Source organism: Leuciscus leuciscus (assembly GCF_965113295.1).
Source record: "Leuciscus leuciscus genome assembly, chromosome: 21".
NCBI classification, from domain to species: Eukaryota; Metazoa; Chordata; class Actinopteri; order Cypriniformes; family Leuciscidae; genus Leuciscus; species Leuciscus leuciscus.
Genome location: NC_138745.1, coordinates 12,451,297 through 12,477,059, shown reverse-complemented (window position 1 = coordinate 12,477,059; position 25,763 = coordinate 12,451,297). Strand labels below are relative to the sequence as shown.

At 39.3% G+C, this 25,763-nt stretch overlaps 1 protein-coding gene across 2 annotated transcripts in view; it reads right to left on the bottom strand.

Annotated features, from left to right (window-relative positions):
• Nucleotides 1-25,763, bottom strand: part of kcnh4b (potassium voltage-gated channel, subfamily H (eag-related), member 4b) — a 48,570-nt gene that overhangs the window by 16,207 nt on the left and 6,600 nt on the right. The window contains exons 2-7 of one of the 2 annotated variants that reach the window (XM_082152686.1): nt 11,178-11,407; nt 9,078-9,209; nt 8,548-8,678; nt 2,914-3,154; nt 2,336-2,493; nt 1,807-2,014 (exon numbers count right to left, since the gene is read on the bottom strand). In XM_082152686.1, coding sequence (XP_082008812.1) covers nt 1,807-2,014; nt 2,336-2,493; nt 2,914-3,154; nt 8,548-8,678; nt 9,078-9,209; nt 11,178-11,407 — 1,100 coding nt within the window. Of the gene's footprint in view, nt 1-1,806; nt 2,015-2,335; nt 2,494-2,913; nt 3,155-8,547; nt 8,679-9,077; nt 9,210-11,177; nt 11,412-25,763 lie in introns of both variants that reach the window. The other variant, XM_082152687.1, reaches the window with a different exon arrangement.

The window sequence follows — 25,763 nt, the reverse complement described above, 5'->3', positions numbered from 1 at the left end:
CATTGGGGTTGGATGCCGACGGGGGTCAGCAGCCGCACCCAAAAACCAATCGTCCAGCCGCGAGCGCACTGGGTCGGGTGGCGGGGACCACTCGAGCCCAATGGCCGCGGCTGCCCGGGAAAGCATGGCCGTCATCTCGGGATCAGACTCGGGCAATGCTGGCACACCCAAAGGTGGCAGCACAGCCGAATCCTCACTTCCTGAGGACTCCTGCCCTCCTTGTGATGCAGCGATCGACATTGCATCCTCATCTGGAGCGCCAAACGAGATTCGCGGGGCCTCCGTAGAGGGACCAGCGGTCTCAGTTTGGACACTCGCAGGTACCAGCGCTGGAGAGGGGGGTGTGGACCGTGGACGAATCGGCGGTTTGTTCCACACCGTCACCCTCAGGTCACCCTGGCCATCAGCCGAAGTACAGCCTCTCGGGGAGACCGTAGATCGGGGTGTGGATGAGGGGACTCTCGCTCAAGTGAGCTCATTGAGTCTCGACCGAAGCGCGGAGATGGTCATGTTCCCACAGTGAGAACATGAGTCATCCACAAGCACTGCTTTAGCGTGATCAATGCCCAAACACACAAAGCAGCGATTGTGCCCATCAGATGAAGACACATTGCGACCGCAACCAGAAGTGCACGGGCGAGGCATCTTTAAAAAGACGTGCAAGCTCTTTTTGTGAGAGGAAAAACTCTGCGGATGTTGAAGCGACCAGGGAGAAACACACTATCTGTCAGATCACTGACCAGATCAGCAGGGTAATGTGCACTCGCTGGAAATCGCCGTCACACCAACACCGGAGAGTTCGCTCGTCTCGAAGGATACAGAGATGAAGAGTGACTCAGGAATCAGTCTTCAGTGGAGTGAAGAGTAGCTCTCGGCTCCGAAGCGAAAACATATCTGCATGTTGCCAGCATACTTCCTTATATACCCCCAGGGTGGGGCGGAGTTACGCTATGCAAATTCCGCAGACCCATGGCATTTCATTGCCATTGGCTCGTTTTATATACTCGAAGGTGATAGGCTTTCTAAGCGAAACCCCATTCGTCGTCATCCGACGTAACTCGGAGTGACCACGAAAGGGAACTACTGTGAACTACTGAACTACCTGAAAACCTGAAAAGCACTTTGTTTCTTTGTTCTATTGTATTAATTTGTGCTATTTGTTATTGGATTAGTTTGTTTTTATTTTATTACTGACTGTTTACATGTTTTTAATAATGTTTTAAGTAGTTTTTGGAGTTACCCTAACCCAGAATTGTGATATTTCACTGGGATCTAAAAATGTTAACCACTGACCCAACCAGGCCAGAAAAAGTGGTATCAGTGCATCCCTGGTAAGAATTATAGACTTTTGTTGGTCACAAAGCATATTTTCTGCTTTAGTCCAAAAGACACTGGAAAAATAGGAAAGAGAGAGGTGACAATTCATATTAAAGTTAAGTCAAGGTTAAGCCGTGTCTCTGCCTTTTTTATACACTGTACAACAATAAAAGTAATGAAACTGCGGCTGACTTCTCTGACTTTCTTTGTCAGGCACAAATTATACTATTTAACACCTTATACTGTAAATTTTGGGCCTGTAAGAGCAATGTCTATCAACAGCTGTAAACCTCCTCCCTCCACACTGTTTGCAATAGCCAGTGCCAACCTGATTGGGTTGCATTATGCAAATTCTGGGAATCAGGGGCACAGAAATGGGCTGTTTTTATCAGTCTGTCATGTTTAGATGGCTTTATTAGACTTGCTCTGATTGAGTGGTTTTTCTATTCAAACATCCCATATAGTGATCAAAGTTTGTGAATATCTCACCAATGTCCCAGACTCCATTGGAATTGATCTCCATCTCTTTGCGCCCGATGATATACCAGATGCAGGCCATCCAGTGAGCCAGCAGAGCGAACATCGACATGAGCAGTGTTAGCACCATGGCGCTGTACTGCGAATACCTGTCCAACTTCTGCAGCAGTCTTAACAGACGCAACAATCGCACAGTTTTCAGCAGGTGCACTAGAGATGTCTTGAACAAGCACAAACATGTGTGGTGTGTCAGTAGCCTATATACATATTGATAACTTGTAATCACATATTTTGCTGTTATTATAAAAAATGGAATGTCATGATAATTGAACATGGCAATCATTCTGTACCATGGCATATATAAGTATATATAAGTTTACATTTTTGTAAAGGACCTCTGGAGATTTCATTTGAATCTTCATACCTTATCCTTTCTACTATTTTAAATAAGCAATATGATTCTACAATAGTTTCTACAATCACACATGTGAACAAAATAGTTAATACAAATTAGTTTCTACAATCACACATTGGAACTTACAACAGTAACGTTAAATGCATAGAGCAGGTCAAAGGGCAGCGCGGCCACCAGATCCACAAAGAACCACGTGGTAGCATAATGTAGACAGATGGAGCGAGGCTCGTACACCACCTGCCCTGATTGACTCACGTAGGTGGTGCGAAAGTTAATAATGATGTCTGAAAGAGAAAGCAGGTTAATGACTCTTGCTTGGAAGTCTCATTTTGGAAGTCACATTTTATAAAGAAAAATGATCTTTCGAGGCATTTTTTTTGCCAATCTATCCCTGATTAGATAGATAGATAGATAGATAGATAGATAGATAGATAGATAGATAGATAGATAGATAGATAGATAGATAGATAGATAGATAGATGGATGGATTGGAAAAACAATTGGATCATCATATGTTCAAGTTTTTGCATCATATTCTTAGTATGATAAATATAAAATATAGCCCAACACAACTGCAAGACAAACTTGTGATGCTAAATTACTGGTGATGACTGCAGTTTGATGTGCTGATGGTAAACCATCTGATGCTACAAGTTCACTCAAATGTTCTATAGTTCAGATTATTGCTTTCTTAGTAAACTCACCCAGAATAAAAAGCATTTCCACTGCGATGTCGCTAACTATGGTGCTTCTGCCAGCAGTCTCCAGATCGCTGTACGGAGTGAAACACACATTGTACGGCACGGTCACAGCAACATAGAATGTAGCCAGCAGAATCATCCAATCCCACAATGCCTTGGACACACTGTAATGCAGCAGGATGAATCGAGACTTCTGGACTGCTGCCACTTTGTACTCAGGGAGGGACGGTTTTTCAAATATATCCTGAGGAGGGAAAGAAAGCCACAGCTGAGCTCATATCTCAATGTCTTCAAGGCAGCTGTGAGATTAAATGAGCAAATAAGGAGTTTTTCTGAAGTCTCTTGCTTCTCATGTGTTTCTCCTGTGAAAGTTTGTTAATACCACATTAACAAAAGTACTTTTATACTGCATATATGCAGTACTTAAAAATATGAAAGAATTATCAAATATTTTAATGTATGTATAGACTTCTTATGATGTCAGTTGATTATTATTCAGTAATTAATCTCTAAATATCCTGTTCAAATGTCACAAAAAAATTATCTACAGTAAGTAATGTTGACCTTTGGAGAAATAGATTAGCAGAACTGACAGAATAATCTTATTCATTAAACAAAAGAAACCACATTGGTAACACTTTCTATTAAGCCTGTATTTATAACGCATTATTAAGGGTATTCTTAATACATTATAATACATGCATAATGCCTTACAAATAACCTTATAACATGTTGTACCATCTGATAAATAATCATAACAACTTACAATACATTATTATAATACTTATTTGTGGTTATTACTTTTAAAACTACAATGGTAACATCAGCCTGCATTTGTGGTTAACATTTTAAAAGTATGATTTATAACACCCAATGGACATCATTTTTTACCACTTAAGTTATAATGGATTATACAGTATATCCCATAGTATATATCCTCATATCTTGACATTGTTTGCTTAAGATCTGCACAGTATAATGTGTAACAGTATAACTACATCTTGTTAATGCTCTTTCACTGCTTAAAGTAAAGTGACAAAAACAGTCTTCTTTTAAACATCTAAAAAGCTTTATAATGTGGTCATAATATTTATAAGTGGTCTTTTGTCTGCAGTCCGTAACTTTTATGGGTTAAAAATTATCCAAAATACATTTTTGAGCAAGTACATATAACCAGCCAGTGTTCAGAACTATCTGCTTGCCTTAGCTTGATTCAAAACGGTAAGCTTGTAATGTTTTTAATTCCAGTGGTACTGGTGGATTTCCACGGGAAATTCGAGCATGTCTTTGCGTCATTACGTCACATCTGTACACATAAAGAAGGTGTCTCGGCTAGTAGGCTATATTGTGTGTGAGGATGTTGGAGGAGATTTATCATAGACAGTAAAAGAAAGAGATTTATAGACTTTTGTAACAGCACTTGATATAATTAAACATCAATTTGATGGCGAATCCAGAAAGGTTCAAATGACAATCACCAGTGACAACTGGAGATTCACCCATTGTAAAATGCAAAAGACTTCGGACTTTGCGGTGGCTACAGAAAAAAAGAGACTGCAATCGGGCCCATGCGAAAACAAGAATAATATCGGAAGGGCATTAAATGTAGTTACGCAATGCTGATGTTGTTAACATTAACAATTTGAGAACAAAGTATAATTTGCACGGTTTGACGTGATATGATAAGATAAGCGATCGTTAGATTTAATCAGCGATTTACTGATCGTTGCGATTTACTGCAATGCTTTTTTTTCCCATAGTTAGTCAGAACAAAAGTGGACGTTACTTCTTCAGATGACATTTTCCAGTGAAAATTCTTATGTTGGTCATACTTCCAAAAAGTAGAATCTGTGATTCCGAATGTGAGTATCCACACCGGCGCGGCGACTGACAGCCGCACATTCTCCTCAAAACATTGGATTCATCCGTGCTGTGCCATGCCGAGGCACAACCCACGTAAAGTTGATAATTCTGCGAATCACTGCAATTGCAGATTTCTAACAGAGATGGTGACAAAGAGGAAAAACTACGGACTGCAGTTTTAATTAAACTGACAATAGTTAAGTGAACAGCCATAAGATGCGATTATTCATGCAATGATATAACACATTATAAGGTTGTTTATTAGGCATTATGCATGCATTATAATGCATTATGAATATCCTTATGATGCATTATAAATGCAGGCTTCATCTGGTGTTATAATGCATTATACTCTTGAAAGATATAACACAAATAGGTAATATATTGTAACTGTTGTTAAGATTATTTATCAGATGATACAACATATTATAAGGTTGTTTATAAGGCAGTATGCATAATTTTTGAGACATTGAGAATAACTTATAATGCATTATAAATACGGGCTTCATAGAAAGTGTTACCACTACATTTAATCTTTATTTGCAAAGACAGCACATGACAGATGACAAATCTTGGTGTTTCTTTAATTTAACTTTTACATCACGAAGGTCAGGGGAAGGGTCAAACTAATGGTCTTTGCTCAGGATTAGTTTGAGGCAGCAAATCAAGTCGTTTCTAATCCAGGATGCTCTCATCTGCCGCACTCTTCATTAAGATTTAAGAACAGACCCATGATGCAGCTGAACACACGTCAGTACATCATGCCTTTATTACTCTCTCTGAAGATAATGTGCATTGGGATTCTGACATTATTCCTTTAATATAGTGAAATATAGTCTAGGTCCCTAAATCCATCAAATCTTTTCTCAATAATTAATGTTCAGTTTGTCAAGTTAAAATTTGTCAAGGGGTTGAAAGATGTGTTAGGCAACCTTTAATCTTATTTAAATCAAAGCTGCACCTCCTTGCAAGCAACCGTTATTACACTTAAGGTGTTTGCTGAGAATTTGATGAGTTCTGGGATGAAAAGAAGTTTACTAGTATACTAGTAATGAATTTCCAGACAGGTTTGGAAAACATTATTTCCTATATTGAGTAGTTATATAACAACATTCTTAATATATAGACATTAACAGAATTACCGGCTTTAATATAAGTGTACATAAATTATAGCAAATCTCAAATGAATGATCGTTCTCATTTCCCAGCTCTAGAGTGTTATGGCCAATAAGGCATTAATGTATTATACACATTAATGTTATAAATGCTTTGAAGCAATGTGTATTTTGCTAATCACTGTACAAATAAAACTGATTTGAACAGAGTTCCCTGGTCTGATGGTCATAATGCTAAATCAATGATCTCAGTTGTTGCGTTTTCACTTAATCTGGCTAAAGTAATCAAAAACACTCAAAATCATAAACATTTGTTTGTTCTGTTTATATTGAACATCTAGCTGGCTGATATATGAGGTTTTGATCACATCAGTAATGCAGGCTGAATATATTTTTATTTTATTTTACTGGAAGGCAGGGGAGGGAGAGGGGAAATATGATAATATAACATGGAAACTGGATCCCCTATGTGGAATTTACAGCTTTATTTGGTAATTATAATTTATTTAAAACCACATACAAATTTCTGACACTGGCATGTTGCTAAGAGAATTTTTTATTTTGTTTTGTTATTACTTATGGGGCCAGTGAAAATATTGGCAGGCACATTCATGAACTACTGGGCCAAAAATCCTTCTTGTTGAGCACTGCTCATGATGCTTTTGTTTGCCTATTTTTCTCTCAGTCAGTTGGAGTGTGATAGAACGAAGCCAGGTGGCTCTGCTGAGAGCAAAGTCGAGCTGAAAACATGGCCATCTGTTACCAGGAGTGATCGGAAGTGTGACCTGCCAGTATGCCATCCTGTTCCGCCATTGCCATGTGACATGTGACATGGAGGATTAGACATCCTAAAAACTTCTCGGCCTGCACTTTTCACACTGTTTGAACAACAAGTCAAATTGTCACTGGAAAATAGGATCCTGCACACAGATCCTTAGCTGGACTGAGCACCACAACACACTTGTAGCCAATCAGCAGTAAGGGGCCTATACACTCATAATGGGGGAGGAGAGAGAGTGAGCAAGAAGGAAAATGAAAGAAAAGACTGTAGAAACAGAGATGGCTGAGAGACATTACCAAGAGCAAAGGTCAGAGGTATATCACCGGGAAAAGAAGGGAAGATCAGGCAAGAGCTTTAGGACCCGCGCTAATATTAGAAAAGCTTTCCATCGCTGACAAGACCTAAGTCTGAAAACACACTGGGGTTGCACTGTTTCTGCTCCATAAGTGAGTAACATCGGTTTTACTTTTTCAAAGAACTGAGATATGCTGTTGTTGTAATGTTAGCTATAGTAACAGGACAGTTTTGAGTGTCATTGAAGCTTTATTTTGCTTTGCTTCAGCTGTGATAAAGGGACATCCACTCTTGCATTGTGTGTTCGTGCATTTTGGGGGCGGAGCAATGAAGGGAGGGGTGTGTTTGTCTGGGTTGATGTCAAATAGAGTGGTGCTGGTATGACATCACTTTGTAGGCCAAAACGCGGAAGTGAGTTAGCGTTTTAGCACGTGCTGTTCCACCGTCCCGAAGTCATTGGGTTTTTTGAATGGGGTTTTGGTTAAATGAAATAAGGTCTGTGGTGAACACAAGCTCAAGACACTTTGATGTTTTATTCTACAACATAGAATAATCAGTATTATTCAGTATTACCCCACTTGTGATTTTTTCAAGCTGTTGAAAAAGGCGATTGCTGACAAGTGGCTAAATGGGATTACAGAGGCTGTCGAGGAGATTAAACGTCATCACGCCGAAGAGGTAAACTCTGTCTGCTTTTACAGCCTTGTTATAATTGTGATCTTACAAAGTATTCTAACTCAAATGTTCTGGATTTTTTTATTTTTTTATAAAGATTAAAAGAGATGGTGGAAGCTTAGTGGTGGTGACATTAAATTTGTGGGACTGTGGTGTAGTTCGTTTATAACCTACCTTTAGCTTTTTACTTCTGGCGACTGTATTCAGCCTTCAAAATTCATAAAAATGTTGTTCATCTGTGATAATTATCTTGATGGACAAAACCATCAAGTATCATAAACTTTTGTTGATCACAGAGCTTGTTTTTAGTGATAATCCAAAAGCCAGGGAAAATCCTATTTGGTTTTTATCGAGGGAACCAGTGTGATGCTAAATGTCGGTTGGCCTACAAAGTGACGTCAATCCTGCACCACTCTAAACAGTGTTTCTCAGAAATCTCTTACTGCATCTTTAAGAATGATTTAAAAATCTTAACAGATCAGTATCATGCACATACTATACATTTGAAGACATTAATGGCCTGTTTATCATTATATAATGCATGTTATTGGTGTGATGTTATCAATGCTCTTTATGTAGGGTTGGTGATTTGAACAAACCCCAGTCCTAAGCACGCAGCTTGTCCCATCCCAGAAAACCCTACAATAACATATCAATGTCACCATCATTGCAGCACATTGTGCAAAGGCAAGGCAATTCTCACAGTTTGTATTGTAAAGTCCAAGCCTACTCTCAAACTGTATTTAAGTAAACGACTTGATAACATAATTTTTGCCGTAGTGCAATGAGACATTGTAACAATGCAAAATGCTACAAACAGGAAACTTGAATTTGTTAAGTGCTGACTAAGTATGTCCTCTTTCTAGGTATTACAAATAAATAAAAAAAGAAGTTCATTCATGTACTCACCCGACTTAGGCTGACGTCATTTTTGCTGTCACGGGTAAACTGGCTGGTTAGCTGGTAAATCATGGTGCGACCCCTCCTTCTGGCTTTACTGATATGAGAGTTTCCAGTGGTCCTGCTGAATGGCTTATTATCTGCACAACATTAAAATAGCCTTAATAGCCTTGTAACAGTTTACAAATTAAAAAATAAGATTGTGCCAGTGTGTCCATGAGTGATGTTCCCTGTGTTTTAGCAGTTCTGTGCGTTTTGTAGATGTAACCACCAGTTTGTGAAGACAATATAAAACATTGATTTTATTGGATTATATAGTATCTAAAATGGTTTTCTTTTCCACATATAATTTTTAATCCGATCTTATAGTATTTTCATTATACAGTACATGTGCCCTCTAGCTTCTAAACTTGCTATTTCTTATCAAATGTCGAAAAACAATGATAAGCGTTGACATCGAAATAAGTGTTTTCAAGGCTATTTATTTGATCAACATTTAAAAGACTGGTGAGAATAATGTTTTTTAGTGAAGACAGTACCATCAGTTCTGCTGCTGTGATGGCTCTTGCCATATGTTTCTGTGATATCCTTGAATGAAAAGAGAAAAAGCACCATCTCCCCCTTCTCATTCTTTATGGGCACGATGTCCAACAGACACCAGAACGAACTTCCTGTGATAACACACCAAAAAGAAGAGTTACACAGAAATATATGGCTACCTCTAAATCTGGGACAAACCTCAAAGACACTTAACTCTTACAATCCAAACAATATAGTAACATAGCGAGCTAATGCTGACATTGTGTTTAAATTCTATAGCCAGAAGAGAACTGGTCCCCCAATATATCAATATTTTCGTGTATGTAACATCAAAATGTAGTTTTTTGCAACAGTGCTCATTGGGGGACTAAAGAATTATGGAATTACTTTTCAAGCAGCTCCCTGATAAGAATATACCTAGAGGTGGGTGATATAACATATCTTGTTGGCTACCAAAAGACAGGTCATTTTCTATCATAGTAATGGTAATATAACAATTCATTCTGTAAAGCTCCTTTAAACCACCAAGGTTGGAGTCTTTCCCCTGACGCAGTGAAAACGAGTTGCGCCGCACTACAGATTAGCTCTCCGGGCCACCAAACAAACAGCCGGACGAACTCGAGGTCTACAGGTTGAACAGTAGACCTCGGTTCCCTGTTAGAAAGTATTAAGGGGTGTGTTAGGTAGGGTGGCGAGCCAGCCCTGAAGTTCCCATATATAGGTAGGCTATGCATACCCTTCCCATAGGCCTCCTCTGATTTAGAGTCTGAGCCAATCTGTGGTAGTGAACAGGTTGGCCTTATTAAACGGAAGATTTTTAGTCTGGCCACCGTTCATCTGAGCATCAAACAGACATTCTGTGTGAGATGGCTTCCTCCCTATCGGGAGTTTTTCTACTGAGGCCACCATTCTGTCAGATAGAACTACAAAATCAAGCATTGGCCTTCGTCGGGCCACCTTGAAAGCCACCTTATACTAGAGCTGTAGTTCTCCTCTCATTTTAGAGAGTCGTTTTGATATTATAGCTCTGAACTTCAGACATATAATATCCGTGTGCCTCTCAGTATCTGAGTGTAGGTTCCTTAGACCATCAAGAGATTTTATTCCTGTAAATCTATTTTTTTCTAGTACTGGCCTCCTCTTACTACAAGAGTAGTACAAACCGTGTGTTTGCGGCACTCTTTGCGCACTGATCGTTGTTGAAAATGTGTAAAAATTGGGGGACGGTGAGGCGCCATTGTGTACGTTGTGTCAAAAAGGAGACCCACTGTCTTTGACTTTGAAAACCCCTGTGCTACAGTATATAAATAAACCTGACTATACTTGATATTGGACAAGGCCTAAAAACCTCAAGCAACCGCAAACCAAGCAAACACCCAGAAACCCCATTGTAGTGACAAGATCTGCGAACACTACTCACATTTCATTCAGAAAATGTAAAAATCAAGTTAAGTCCAGTTTATTTATTGTATATACCACTTTATACAATACAAATTGCTTCAAATCAGCTTTACAATTGTAACAACAATTGTAACAGTTGTAACTTTACAACAGGGGAACACCATCAATTTCACAATGGTCTTCAGTGAAAGAGTAGAATCAGTTTCAGTAGAATCAGTTTCAGTTAAAATTATAAATCTATGTTACCTGCAATTTTTAAGTACTTTTGAAAACCTTGATTAGCTTGTTCAGGTGGGTTTTAATTTGGATGCTTCAGGATGCATCTTCTCATTCATTCCTACCTTGAACTCAGAGTAACGTATACTCTTTAATCTAGCAGTTCAATAACTATAGTAACAGAGATATCTATTTTTTACTTTTAACTGTATAGCCAGAGGAGAACTGACATCCTGGTGTTGCCTGTTTTCGCTAAAGGTTTTTTCTCCATTTTCCAACAACAAAAGTTTTACATTCCTTGCCACAGTTGCATTTGGCTTGCACAATGGGCAGGGCAACTTAACTTCTTTATGAAACTGCTAAGGGTTGGGCGATATGCCTAAATGTATATGCATTGTTTTGTTTTTTATCATGGCAGTGATTATCCAACATATTAGTTGTCAATTGAAGTTAGTACAGTATTATTACTACAGTATTATTACCATTCTTCTTGTAGAACTGCACCTCAGCCTGGTACTCCTCCTTGCCCTCCAGAGCTTTCTCCACACTCTGAGTAACCTGCTCACTAGTGCCCAAGCCATATAGGAAATGACAGCTGCAGTTCTTCTGCATCACCTCTGTTCGTCCGAACCCCGTCAACTCACAGAATCCATCGGAACAGTATACAATGGGATAGCCACGGTGACCCTGAGCATTCCCAAGGAGGAAGTTGCTGTCTGAGGAACAAAAATGTGATCATGAATAATAATGTTTTGAAAGACATTGTAAAGTTAGTTTTGAGTATTGTGTTTTGTGCAGTACTGTTGCTGTACCGTTTTATCATTTCCAAATCAATATCCCCACGTGGGATATTTGCATTTCTACTTAGGCTACATGACGTATTTCTGGTATTAAGTTCAAGTCTATTTGTTATTTTGTTCAAGTGGATGTGAATACCCCTTACGAAAAAGAAGTTTATTCAAGTGTACTATTAGTAGGCTATACTTTTAAACTAAAAATAAGAAAGTATACTTTCAGTCTACTTTGTATGTTTTCAGAAATATACTTTATGTACTTAAAATTGCACTTATAGCCTACTCCGCTGACTTATATATGACCAATAACGTGACATGAGAATATGTGTGTATTTTTACGTAAAGTGTAGCCTACCACACGTACATTTACTTAAGTTTTCATACACACTGAAATGTAGAATAATGACATATTGACAGCACTAAAACATAAAATATTTTGCCTACATATTGACAGCACTAAAATGTAAATTATTTACTTATGAACAACTTTACAGACGTACAAATTTGTAAGCATTGCTATTTAGTAATATTTAAATTGTGGCATTAATGTTTTGACTCTATTGTATTCAATTGTCATATCAATGACATGTTTTTAGTTGGATTTATTAAATGCAGTTTACTCATCTACTTAATAAAAAATAAAAACATTTCGCTCTGCTCGTGACTTCTACTGCAAACTCGCTTCAGCAGGGACCGTAGGCTACGTCAAATCCTGCTCTCGTTATGATGAATTCAAATTAAAAAATATACATTTGAAATTGGTAAATGCGCACCTTCACAGTGAAGCCGGATTAACATTTTCATGGATTAATAATTTAAATTATGCTCTGTACCTCATACAAAACTATTACATACCGCCAGAGAGGACAGCGACTGCAACACATCGTCATTTGAACGCCTTTTGGTATCTCTTTTGACATTTTTTGCAAAAAATAAATTGTGATTACACTTGTCTGTCTGTTACATTTTTCTTTATAACTGTACAAAGTTTTAAGAAATGGTTATGGGTAGGTGTCACAGATAAACAGGAGAAGGAACACAGGTATCGTTGAACAGGTACTTTATTGAAGAGGTAATGAGTAATTTGCAGATAGGTTGCAGACAGTCACACTTAGCTCATTGATCTTTCTTTCTTTTGCAGGTGATAAAGCAGTATACGGATGAGATGGGGAACATAGGTCCAAGGATGTGTGTAGTGAGTAGAAGGTGAGCATACAGGTAAGTAGGAGTCAGGCAAGAGCGCTCTCATGTAGAGATTGACCAGACCAAACAGGTGAGTGTGGATGGTGAGTATATGGCTGTTTCTCAATATGTATTCTTGTCTGTACTTGTGTTCTTGTGGACTTGTGAAACGTCATCAGTCTGTTCCAGACTGATGTACGTTTTCGTTTTCGTAACACCAAGTACTGTTCCAATTCAAAGTTCACATCTAGCCATAGACAGTATATAAACTGGACACAGCGACCCCATTGGATTCAACAGAGACAAGTGAAATCAATTAGAAGCACTCATTTCCTGATGGTCGAGCATACTGCGCAGACTCAAACTGAGCTTGACGACGTAGATGTGACGTGAGCAACCCGTCTGTCTTCTAGTAGCTGTGCCAAGAGAAATATGAATCATTCCCTTCCGAAACTTGCAGAGACGGAGAGCGTGAGTAGGTGGTGTCCATGAGCTTGGAGCAGGAGAAAATTTTGCTAAGTATTCTGATTAATTACTTTGTAATTTTCCTCCACGTCCCCCCGATTGCCGCGAGCTTCTCCTGCCGCGAGTCGCGTGGTTATGACGCAATCGTTAGCCTATTTTTACAAAAATTGCTTCTACGGGGCCGTAACGTAAGATACAAGGTAATGGAGCATTTTATACATTTTCGTGTTTCTTTAGAAATAAATAATGGACAAATGGAGTCTTTAAACGCCTCAGATGTAAAATTATTCGCTGTCAAAGTGACGCCAAAATGAATGGGAGTCAATGGAATGCTAACAGCAGGTGATGGTCCGCTAATCAATGAGGGTGCCCGGGGAAGCTTCAATATTTTTTGAAACCCTGCCCCCCTGCATCTAGCCAAGTCCAGTTAAAATCCCCGGATGTGTTCTTGATCCGCCCCTTTTATCGACGATGCATCAAGAGGTGACTTGTGGGGACTTGAGACAGCCAGGTATCCCAAAATGCATCTCGCACCAACCAGCAAGCATCCATAGCAGAGGAGAAACCCTGCGTAATTTCAAAATACTCCTGTTATTGTGTGACGAAATGTAGTTTTAAGAGTTTTTCAGGCGAGAATGTAGTTGATTAAAGCTCAAATCTGTGGTTTATTTATAAGGATAGCGCCTATTTTAAAATTTGATCTGACGTTTTCGGAGTTGTGAGATCCAGGTGATCACCGGGCGCTCAGGGCTTATATACCCCGCCTGGAACAGCCCTTCCTTGGCTAGTCCTTGACGTTTGCCGCTGGCTCTGATGTCTCTAGTCCAGGGGTCTCCAACCTTTTTTCATTTGAGAGCTACTTTTTAAAAAGGAAAGTGGCCGAGAGCTACTCATGTAATACAATACTTAAATCTCTTAAATAATGTCTCATAACTCTCATATTAACAACTATCAAAACTGTTTTAGAAATAAAAGTTTTTGTAGGCCTAAATATGTCACCCTTAAATGTCAGAGAAAAGAAAAGAATCAGAGAATTTTATTTTTTTCATAGAAAATTGTACTTTGCATATTATACTGTAAAAACACAATTATAGTTGATTTTAGTTGATCATAACTAGAGATGAAATGGCATGAACATTTCATTTCATGGTTATAGTGACAAAAATGATCACGGTTATCACAGAAACCTGTTCAAAAAGTACTAACACTACACAATGACATCAATTCACCAAGTTTGATGTTGAAAACCAGCAAATAACAAATAAAATTAGCATCAATATGCACTTTTTGTTTACATAAACATTAATAATAGCATTAAAAATGATAGCCAGATTTTAAAAGTGTCTTCTTGCAACATGTTATCTACTAACATGCATCAAGTTCAAATCAAGTTTTGACAAAAAAGGTTTTATAAAAAGATAAACCTCACATATTTCAGCCTTTAAATCATTTTTTATAAAAAGAATGAGTCAAAAAAGATGAATTACTGACATTTACAATGCACATGATTAGCTTATCTTTTATTATTAGTAGTAAGATTCGGTCCGATTTGCCCGTGGCGTCTGTCGTTACTATGCAACCATGCACTGTGCTCTCCACAACGACAAAGAAGTTTTAGTAGCTAATGGATTTCCACCACCGAGAAACGCTTGCTGTAGCTCTGCTTCAAGATTTATTTACGGAGAAGAGAAAAACACCTGTAGTGTTTGGGTGCACCCCCATCCTTCATGTTGACTGAGCTTTCAATGTTGTTACGGAGAGGGTGAAGCTGATTGGTTGGTTCTTGTCATATGACCGCGGTGCGTTTGTGGCATTCTGAAAAGTTGCGATTTTTTTTTTCATCTCGCTGCTCCTGGAAAAAATGAGCGAGTCACTTCAATTATGAGCGAGCTTGCCGCGCGCCTACATTTTAACGAACTTGAAATATGTGAACGGCCCCTTGGCGAGCTACCTCCAATCAGGCCACGAGCTACTGGTAGCTCGCGAGCGACGTGTTGGAGACCCCTCTAGTCTATAGTCTCTATAACTTGTATAGTCTAGTCTCGAGATAGGCTATAATTCATTCTTTTGTATATCTAACAGGTGATCTTTGGTCTCTTTAATCTATAATTTGTTTCCTTGCAAATCTTTTGGCTGAGGGCAAAGTGAAGTTTCATAACTTTATATATTTAGGCAAGGCAAGGCAAGGCAAGTTTATTTATATAGCACATTTCATACACAATGGCAATTCAAAGTGCTTTACATAGAAGAAATTAAAATAATAAAAAGAAATAAGAATAATTAAAACAGTTTAGAAAAATAAAATGAAATACAGTACAGTACAGTACAGTCGGACGAACAGTGGCACAGTGCTCATTCAGTAAATGCATAGCTAAACAAAAGTGTTTTGAGTCTGGATTTGAATGTGACCACTGTAGGAGCACATCTGATCTCTTCTGGAAGCTGGTTCCAGCTGCGGCTGGCATAATAGCTAAAAGCAGACTCACCATGCTTAGAGTGAACCCTTGGTATTTCTAGCTGATATGATCCTAATGATCTGAGTGATCTGTTGGGTTTATATTCAGTGAGCATATCTGCAATGTATTGAGGTCCTAGGCCATTGAATGATTTATATACCAGTAATAATACTTTAAAATCAATCCTAAATCTAACTGGGAGCCAGTGTAGAGATCTGAGGACTGGTGTGATATGTTAATATTTTCTGGTTCTGCTCAGAATCCTGGCAGCAGTGTTCTGTATGAGCTGCAACTGTCTTATGGTCTTTTTGGGAAGGCCAGTGAGGAGTCCATTACAATAATCCACCCTGCTGGTGATGAAAGCATGCACAAGTTTCTCTAAGTCTTGTCTGGAAACAAAGCATCTAATTCTTGCAATATTTTTTAGATGATAGTATGCTGATTTAGTTATTGCTTTGACATGACTACTGAAACTAAGGTCTGACTCTAGTGTCACACCAAGATTCCTGACTTGATTTTTAGTTGTTTGACCCCTGGAGTGAAGGTATGCGTTCACCTTGAGAACTTCATCTTTGTTTCCAAATGCAATGACTTCAGTTTTATCTTTGTTTAACTGAAGAAAGTTTTGGCACATCCAACTGTTGACTTCATCAATGCATTGGCACAGGGAGTCAATTGGGCTGTAATCGTTAGGCGATAGGGCTAAGTACAGCTGTGTATCGTCGTCTGCATAGCTGTGGTAAGCAATTTGGTTCTTTCTCATTATTTGGCTCATTGGGAGCATATACAGGTTGAACAGGAGTGGCGCAAGAATTGAGCCTTGAGGGACTCCGCATGTCATGGATGTCCACTCAGACTTATGGTCTCCTATACTCACATAATAACCTCTCTCATCTAAGTATGACCTGAACCATTTTAGGACAATCCCAGAAAGCCCCACCCAGTTTTCCAGCCTGTCAAGAAGTATGTTATGATCGACAGTGTCAAATGCAGCACTGAGGTCGAGTAGTACCAGCACTGATAATTTGCCTGAATCAGTATTTAAGCGAATATCGTTTATTATCTTTATGAGCGCTGTCTCTGTGCTGTGATGCGGTCGGAAACCAGATTGAAAATTGTCAAAGTATCCATTCGAGCTTAAGAATTTGTTCAGCTGATTGAAGACAACTTTTTCTATGATCTTGCCTATTTAGGCTATTTAACTTTAATGTTGTAGCCTACTAGAGAGGTGACTTATGTTTTACTGAATCGGTTGCTTTATTTCTTATTGTATAGTTTCTTATACCTTTTAGGCTACTTATACTTTTATAATGGCTATTATTGATCATTAAAACTGATATTTAACAAAAAGGGTTTTGTCATTTTACTTTATATATTCAAAATATGTAGGCTATGTACATTCTCATCTCAAATAAAATTACACAACCCTGTCTCTTTTTGTTAAATGTCAGTTTTAATGATCAATATTATAATGTTTCATATTTTTTTAAATGAAAACAAAAAAAGGCAGGGATGTGTTTTATAGTTAGTGTGAAGATAATCATTGTAGCTACTCGTTGCCTGAACCACATTTGTGTGGTTATTAATGTTTAAGATTTTTTTAATGAAAATGAAAAGAGGCAGCGTGGTGTTTTATAACATATTTTGTTTTATTGTAGCCTAAATATACATAACCAGCCAGAGCGAGCTGAGTGACACTATCAAGAACGCTGCTGTTCCATTTGCAGAATTACCGGACTTGAGTCCTTCCGTCCTCGGGAGTTTGTTCTCCTGAGTCGAACTTGGCAAGTTTGAACTACCAAGAATGAAAGTCCGAAGTCTGCGTACTTGGTATTGAGAAACGGCCTATGACAGGGAGGTAATCAAGTGGTGACAGATGTGACTGGTTAGAATACGGGTGATTGTGAACGGATGGGTGGAGCTGAAGGACCTAGTGCTAAAGACATCTTTAGACAGAATCTGTGACAGAAACTGCGATGATGAAGGTATCGGGTGGGATAGGATAGGAGTGAACACCTCCGTGTTGAAGTCAATTAGCCAGTCGATGGAGCTTCACTTCCGGGGCGAGGGTCAGCTCTGTCCTCTTCTCATCTGGCTCTGGCTGATGCGTCGCGGCAGGTGGTAGCTCTCCGTCTGCAGGGGGCTCACACGAATTCTCTGCGGTCAATGGTAGTGTTTCGGGCTCTGGGTCTGGCTGTGTCCTAGATCGGGGGAAGGACATTCTCCAGACACCGGATGATGGCTTCTTTCCAGGTCAGTCCGGTGGTGTCTGGGAGGTCAATGGGATGACGGTAATTTGCCCCAATCCAGAACAGAGACTTCAGGGTCTCGTTGTCATAGTCAAGTCAAGTCAAGTCACCTTTATTTATATAGCGCTTTTTACAATACTGATTGTTTCAAAGCAGCTTTACAGAGATAACAGGAAAATAATGCAACAAAGTTTGTTTCGGCTGTACAGGAGATTTAGAAGTAAATAGCGTCATAGTCCAGCTTAATTAAGTTCAGTGATTGTAACGGATGACAGAACAGGATGTAAATGCAATAACGCTCTTTATTGGAAAACACACAATGGTCAGAACTTTGAGCACAGATGGACGCCAACACAGCGGGACAGGCGGACGGACACAAACGCTGGTGGGATGGTGACGCAGGGACCTCGGTGGGCAACGGTGCTGGTGCTGTAGTCCTGTGATGATCCCTCGTGATGGTGCTCTGGTGCGGTGAATGATTCCTCGGGGTGGTGCTCAGTAATCCAGTGCAGAGTGCGGGTAATCCAACGAAGACACGACACGGGAACTCAAGAGATCACGGGGAACACAGGAACAGGCTCGGGAAACACACCGGGAAACCACAACGATCTGACAACATGAGACACCAGTTACTGAACATATAAAGGGACGAACAATTGGATCCAGCTGGCGCTACTGATCACTGATGATTAGTGACCACGCCTACAGACACACACACACAACAGCACGTCAGACGAGAGAGAGACAGTGAATTCATGAACCGTGACAGTGATGGTTCATTTTTTTATATATTTTTTTTAAAATTTTGTTCATTTATATATATATAGCCGCTCTGGAGAAAGAATGGCTGTCATCGTCCAGCTCAGTTCAGTTCTCATGTAATGAGAATAGGGGCTGGTGATGGCAAGACGACAAAAACGTTCAGTAAAACTAAAAAAATCGTGGCTCTCCTGAGCCGCAACAGCGTAATCCATTTTTAGCCCGGTCATCTGTCATGTGTGGTTGCAGGTTAACAGACGAAGATGAAGGAGGAGGTTCCAACACGATATTAAAAGGGTCATTGGATGCCCATTTTCCACAAGTTGGTATGATTCTTTAGGGTCTTCATCAGGGGCGTCATGCAAGCCAAAATTCTGGGGGGGCACAATCTGAGACGTTGCAGTTGTTTTCTGACGGGTGATATGGATCATGTTAGGAGGGGTCAGGGGGTTTCTCCCCCTGAAATTTTTTTAATTCTGGCTGCTAAACATACCATTTCAATGCAGTTTGGGAGGGACAGAAATACCTTAACGGAGCAAGCAGCAATCCTCCTCTATCCGAGGACTAAGTTAAAGTATCTATTTTGTAAGTTTATGTAAAAGACAGGTTGATGAAAGAACTGTAAGCTCAAATTCAAAAGCTTTTGAAGTCTACTTCATTAAAGCATGTTTACACACACACTTACTGTACACTTAGGCCTACTACACATGATTTTAAAAACAGTACCATTGCAGGTTTTATGTTATGATAATTGGTATGTGACCTAAGAACGATCTTACATTAAAGGTACATAAAGGTGCTGAGGTCTGACTTTGTGGTGCTCTGAAATTAAGTTATTTTAATATTAATATGTGATGAAGGACTTTGAAAGAAGTTTGACAGATTTCAGTGCTGAATAAGGTTAACACTACCCCGTTTATTTGAAAATGGTTAATTTTTGACAGAAATGTAAAAAAGTAATCAAAACCGATCAGATAACGTTACTATGGCTTTGTATGGCAGTAACGTTAGCCAACTAGTTTACGGTTAGACTAGGCTAGCTATCGATAACGTTACACTGACACAACTTAGGTTAATGCTCTGAATTCGCAGCTAATATCAAATCCATAACTTTTTGATCAAGTTAAAATTTCCAGGTCAACCACAAATAATCCCACTACCTTTTAATATCATCCGATAACTAATTCAATGCCGATTTGTTGCTTTGCCCACTTACCACTTCAAGACCATCTGTAAAACATTACCAGCTCAACGTGCGAGACGAGTGAGTTGCTTGAACATACACAGCAAAGATTCGCGTAGCGCTCTAGATTTGATATACACAGACACCATATTAGGAAAAAGGGGCGGGCTGATGCATTGCTGTCCGATTAATTACACATCCAGAAGAATACATTTGAGTCGTTATAGGCTCTGGTATATTATGGAGCATAATAGGAATAAAGTTGTGACAAAAAAATTATCAGGGAGGAAAAATCTGAGGGGGCACATGCCCCCTCACTTTGAATGGGCATGACGCCACTGGTCTTAATGTAAAGTTTGTACCATACGTTGGTTAAAATTCCTTAATGGTTGTGTAAAACACCCTTTTTACCTCCTCAAAAGCAGCTCTGTTCATAGCGACCGGTTTCGGTGCATGTCTCCCGTGCCCGTGCAAAATCAGTTTTTGTGTGTTTTTAGTAATTGTTGGTTCGGTGTGTTTGAGTGCTCATTGTTACAATTACACAGCAAAAGTTCAGTGACATTTTTATTTGTGCATGGTAGAAAGCAAATACTGATACTGACATAATGACATGCAATAAATATGGAATATTGAACTACACGATTGAGGGAGCAGGCTACACAGTGAACTTGAGCAAACAGTTTGTGAATAGGCTACTACAAATGATGGCCGTGAAAGAGAATGTGAACACATTGAATAGGATATGTTTAGTTGGTGAATAGCATAGGCTACTATTACACAGTAGCGATAACGTTAAGCGCACCAGAATAAAATATAATATTCAGAAATAAACAGTGTTAGCTGACTTACAGATTCAGTTAACATCCACAAATGAATAAGCTTGACGATTCAGGGAGCAGACTACACAGTGAACTCCGAGAAAACGCTACGCTTGAGCAAACAGTTTGTGAATAGGCTACTACAAATGATGGCCGTGAATAAAATATAATATTCAGAAGTAAACAGTGTAGCTTACTTAATGTTTAGCTGACAGTGTAAATGTCACAACCCTCTAATGTCAGAATGTTTCTTTTTAAACCACAACCTTCTAACTGCTTCTTTTACCAATATATTTACCGATATCTTTTACATTTCTAATCCGAACAACATCCGTGACACTGCACTTACTCATGCCCGTAGCAAGACACCTGTCAAGTTTGAAATCTATCGGACTAACGGTTCGAGAGATATGCGAATAACAGACACACACACACACACACACACACACACACACACACACACACACACACACACACACACACACACACACACACACACACACACACACACACACACACACACACACACACACACACACACACACACAGAGAGAGAGAGAGATAGACAGACAGAAAGATGTTCCTATAATTTATAAATAGATATAATATTCAGAAGTAAACAGCGTAGCTGACTTACAGATTCAGTTAACATCCACAAATGAATAAGCGCGACTATTGAGGGAGCAGGCTACACAGTGAACAACGAAAAAACGCTACGCTTGAGCAAACAGTTTGTGAATAAGCTACTACAAATGATGGCCGTGATTTACCGATAAATACCGATATATTTACATTTCTAATCCAAACAACGTCAAACTGCACTTACACTGCACTTACTCGTGCCCGTGGCAAGACATCTGTCAAGTTTGAAATCCATCGGACAAACGGTTCGAGAGATATGTGAATAACAGACACAGACAGACAGACAGACAGACGTTTCTGTAATTTATAGATAGATTAGCAACTCCTCACCCCACCCCTCTCTTCCATGGGGGGTGTCAACACAAGACTCATAAAGTGCTGCCATGGCAACCTGCCTTGCGGAAATATGCTAATACGGGACAGTCCGTCAGTGGTCGTGGCGGAGCATGATCAAAATGACATCATATTGCTCAGAAAATCCAAAAAGCTTGATTATTGAGAGTGTTTAGACGTTTTGAGGATTAAAAAAAGGATTGAATGGATGTTTTTCATTGTATGAAATGTTGGTTGTGTCCACACACTGCAAAGACACATTTATATGCGTCACTTTTATATAACACCACATAAAAGTGAATTTAGCATCTGTTGACCCTTTTAATATCAAATATTCACAAGGTTAACAGAAGGTAGCGACACACAGTAAATGTGAACGTGACCAGACAGAGAATGAACCTGAGGGTACAACTTAAACTAATTAATTATTCTAATTAATAGAACACTGCTGAACCAAACAAACTCATAGTGACGGGGACCATGGTAACAAAAAATGTAAAACAAACTAAAAGTCCATTAAAATTAAGACAAACTGGACATAACTGTGACGGTTCCTAATCTGTATCTGAATTTATGTGTAGGCTAGTCGGTAACACTTTGCAATAAGGTTTCATTGGGTTCATAAGGTTTCATACACTGGAATTTACTTCTACTTTACTCTTTCCCCACAACTGTGAAGCTTTGGGGGTGTTGATGGACTCAATCTACTCCATCTGTGTTTTGATCATCATTCTGAATCCCATCCAGGCATAGTCTTTGACAATAATGTGATTTTCTTAGCTTTTTGTTTAAAATGTTGTATACTTAAAAATATACTTGAACGTTACATGAACTTGAAGTATACTAAGTGTGTGCATGTGCATGTGCGTGTGTGTGTGTGTGTGTGTGAATAAATTGTAATAATTCGATTTTCAGTACTTTGTATTTATTTTAACAATTTAAATATTTTCAGTTTGTAAGTTTAATTATTGCAGTGCATTGTGAAATATACTGTAAGTTGTTTCTTTTCAGATTTTACAAGTTAAAATATTTGTCAATGACACCCAGGATCTGTTGCACACCAAATCCTCTGACATCATCCTGTCAGTCATTTCTCAAACTATCTTCACGAGATAAGTGAAATCTGATGTACTGTAATGTAATTGACTACTGCAGCAACCCTGTTCCTGCATTCTGTGTGACTGGTCGTAATTGATCGAAAGATAAACAGCGCATTCTTTTTTCAGTGTTGTTATTTAAGGAGAGTACATTCAGTTTAACAGCATTAACAGCATGCCAAAGAGAGAAAGGTTTCAACTTAACTATGCATATGCATTTTAAACACTTACATTATGTTTTTGCTCCATCCATCCATGCAATAGGCTAATGTATGTAGTCTAAATTTCACCTACGAGGTAAGAAACTTTATTGTGGGTTTTCTCTTATTTTGGGAGGGGTGAAATCATTTGAAATTGATGCACTATTCGTGCTTTTATTGTACTTTTATTTCAGGTGCGGCCCAAGAGTGCTAGCTGCTGTTTCGTATACCTGTTTTGTGCTGCTGTTTTGTGCTGCCGTCTTGTATACCTGTTTTGTGCTGCCGTTTCGTATACCCGTTTTGTGCTGCTGTTTTATATACCTGTTTATATTGCTGTTTCACCGTCCTGTTCGTACGGCTGACTGTGTCAGACTGCGGTGGACATTGCTGTTTTGAACCGCTGAGCGACAAGAGTGTTTAAAGACGATTCTGCCCTATCGCTCTGTAATCTGTATATGTGATGAAGTATTGGCCATTTTTGTCTTTTGGGCTATTAAATTAAACTAATACGCCTGTTGTCTGGTTCCTTAAAACAGCTTGAACGATTTTAAATATAAATTGTGTATATAAATATTAAATATTGTGTCGTTTGGATTGCTTATGTATTCTTGACCCTTCTTTTTCTTTTCTTTTTTTTTTGGTATGACAGGTTTCTTTGCCAGTGTATATCTAAATGTGAATGCTTGATGACTGTGATACTGAAGCTTAACAGAAGGGGAGAGTGTATTTTTTTTTTCTTTTCTTTTGGTATTGTTTTTTATTTATTTATTTTCCTGGGTGAAGAAATAACCTAGGTGGCGTAGTCAGGTTTCTTAAGTACTTTTAGCCAAAGGTTACATGTGCATCACTTTTTCTTAGCCAGTCTGAACATCCTTAATCCTGTACACATCAATCTCTGGTCTCACTGACTGTACCTCATACAGAACAGAGTCCCACTTTCTGCAACTTTCCTCATGCCTTTCTCTCCACGGTTAGCCAGCAAAGCTCTATCTCCCACTGCTAAGGGTGAGCCTCTGACCTTCCAATTGTAAAGAATGGCATGACGGTTCTGCTCTTTGAGACTGTGTTTCTAGGCAATTTTTGCAGCTGTGCTCAGGTCTCTTCTCAGTGCAGTAACAAACTAAAGCTGGCTGATCATCTTCAATCAGCAGCCTTGGAATACTCCCAAACATAAGATAAAAAGGAACGAACCCAGTTGTTTCATGTACAGTACAATTTATTGTAGCTGAATGTTAACGTCTTTAGAAGCTGTGGCCACCTTGACTTGGATTTGACTGGGATAACTCTTATCATATTCCCTAGCCATCACCAAGCAAGTTCTTAATGATTTTTCTTTCAAAATAAGCACCTTGGTCCGAATACATTCTCTTTGGAAATTCATAAATGCAGAAGAGGTCATTCCAAAGGCGATTGGCAACTTTCTTAGCAGACTGGTTGTGATGTGTGAGGGGAAGTCATGTGCCATCTTAGAAAATCTGTCACTACTAGGACATCAACCACCTTCCCTGAAGTCTATTCAGCACTCCAAAAGTCTATGCATATTAGTTCCATAGGTTCAGAGGTGCGACGGGGCGCACAAGCATCTGTTTCTGGAGTTTTCCCGACAACACACCTCTGGCAGTTCTTCACATAAAGCTTGATGTCCTCACTCATCCCTGGCCAAAATAATCTTCCATCTGCGAGGGAGTGAGTTCTTACACTACTCTGATGTCCAGCTGCGTCATGAACACCACAGAGAATGTCATGCTTCAGGGAATCAGGAACAACATATTGAAAGAGTTTCTTATTCATCAGACGATCCTTCTTTACTCTGTACAGCACACGATTACGAATCTTTAGCTTTTTCCAGTGCTTCAAAAGGTTTGTCACAGAGCTGGGTTCCTTTGCTCTCTCACTCTTTGAAGGACATTTATGTCTCAGAACATAGTTGATGACTCTACCAACTATGTTGTCCTGCTCTTGGAGATGGACAAGTCTGGAAAATGGGATCGCAACAGATGGATCTTCAGCAGGGAGCTGAAGTGTCGTTGGACTGGCCACGGTCAACGGACTAACTCCACCATCGCAGTGAGCACCCAAGACAGGAGAAACTTCAGCAGCATCGAAGGATCCAGGACATGAGCCATTCACGTCATCCTGCAGCTCGTTCTCAGCTTCGTTGACAGTTTTCTGACAGTTTTTAGTGACACGAAAGGCATCATGCACAGTTCCAGTAACAACACCATTGACCTCATCCAAGAGAGAAACATAAGGTTCTTTCAACAGACGATGGCTGACACAAGACTTAACAAAGAGCTCTCTGCTCTAGGTATCTGCAACAATGTTTTTTGTGACTGGCACATACTTCAGCTTCGCCACCCATCGCTGTTCAATCGCATCCAATCTGGGTTTGGTTAGAATATAGGACAAGGGATTATTATCAGACCATGCTGTGAAATGTCTCCCTTTTAGCCAATGGCTAATCTTGTCGCAAATGGCCCACTTTAAAGCCTGAAATTCGAGTCTATGTGCTGAGTAGTTCATCTGGGACTTGGAGAGTGTTTTGCTTGCAAAAGCAAATGGGCATGCAATATTCTCACCAGGCGGCACCTGAGATAACACAGCACCTATGTCATTCAATGTAACATCAACAGAGAGAATAAAGAGATGACTGAAATCTGGGTGTTCAAGAATTTAGAGTTTCAAAAGCCATTCGACACTCACTAGTCCAATTCTCTGGTGAAAGCTTCATGACACTGAGTGGCCTCCTCATTCGACCACACTTCCTTTGAGCTATGTTCTGTGACCGATCTGATAGGGGACTGAAAACTGGTTTTGCCTTAGCAGAACAGTCCTTAATGAAATGCTGATAATATAAAATCATGTCCAGGAAAGATCTGATCTTCTTTTG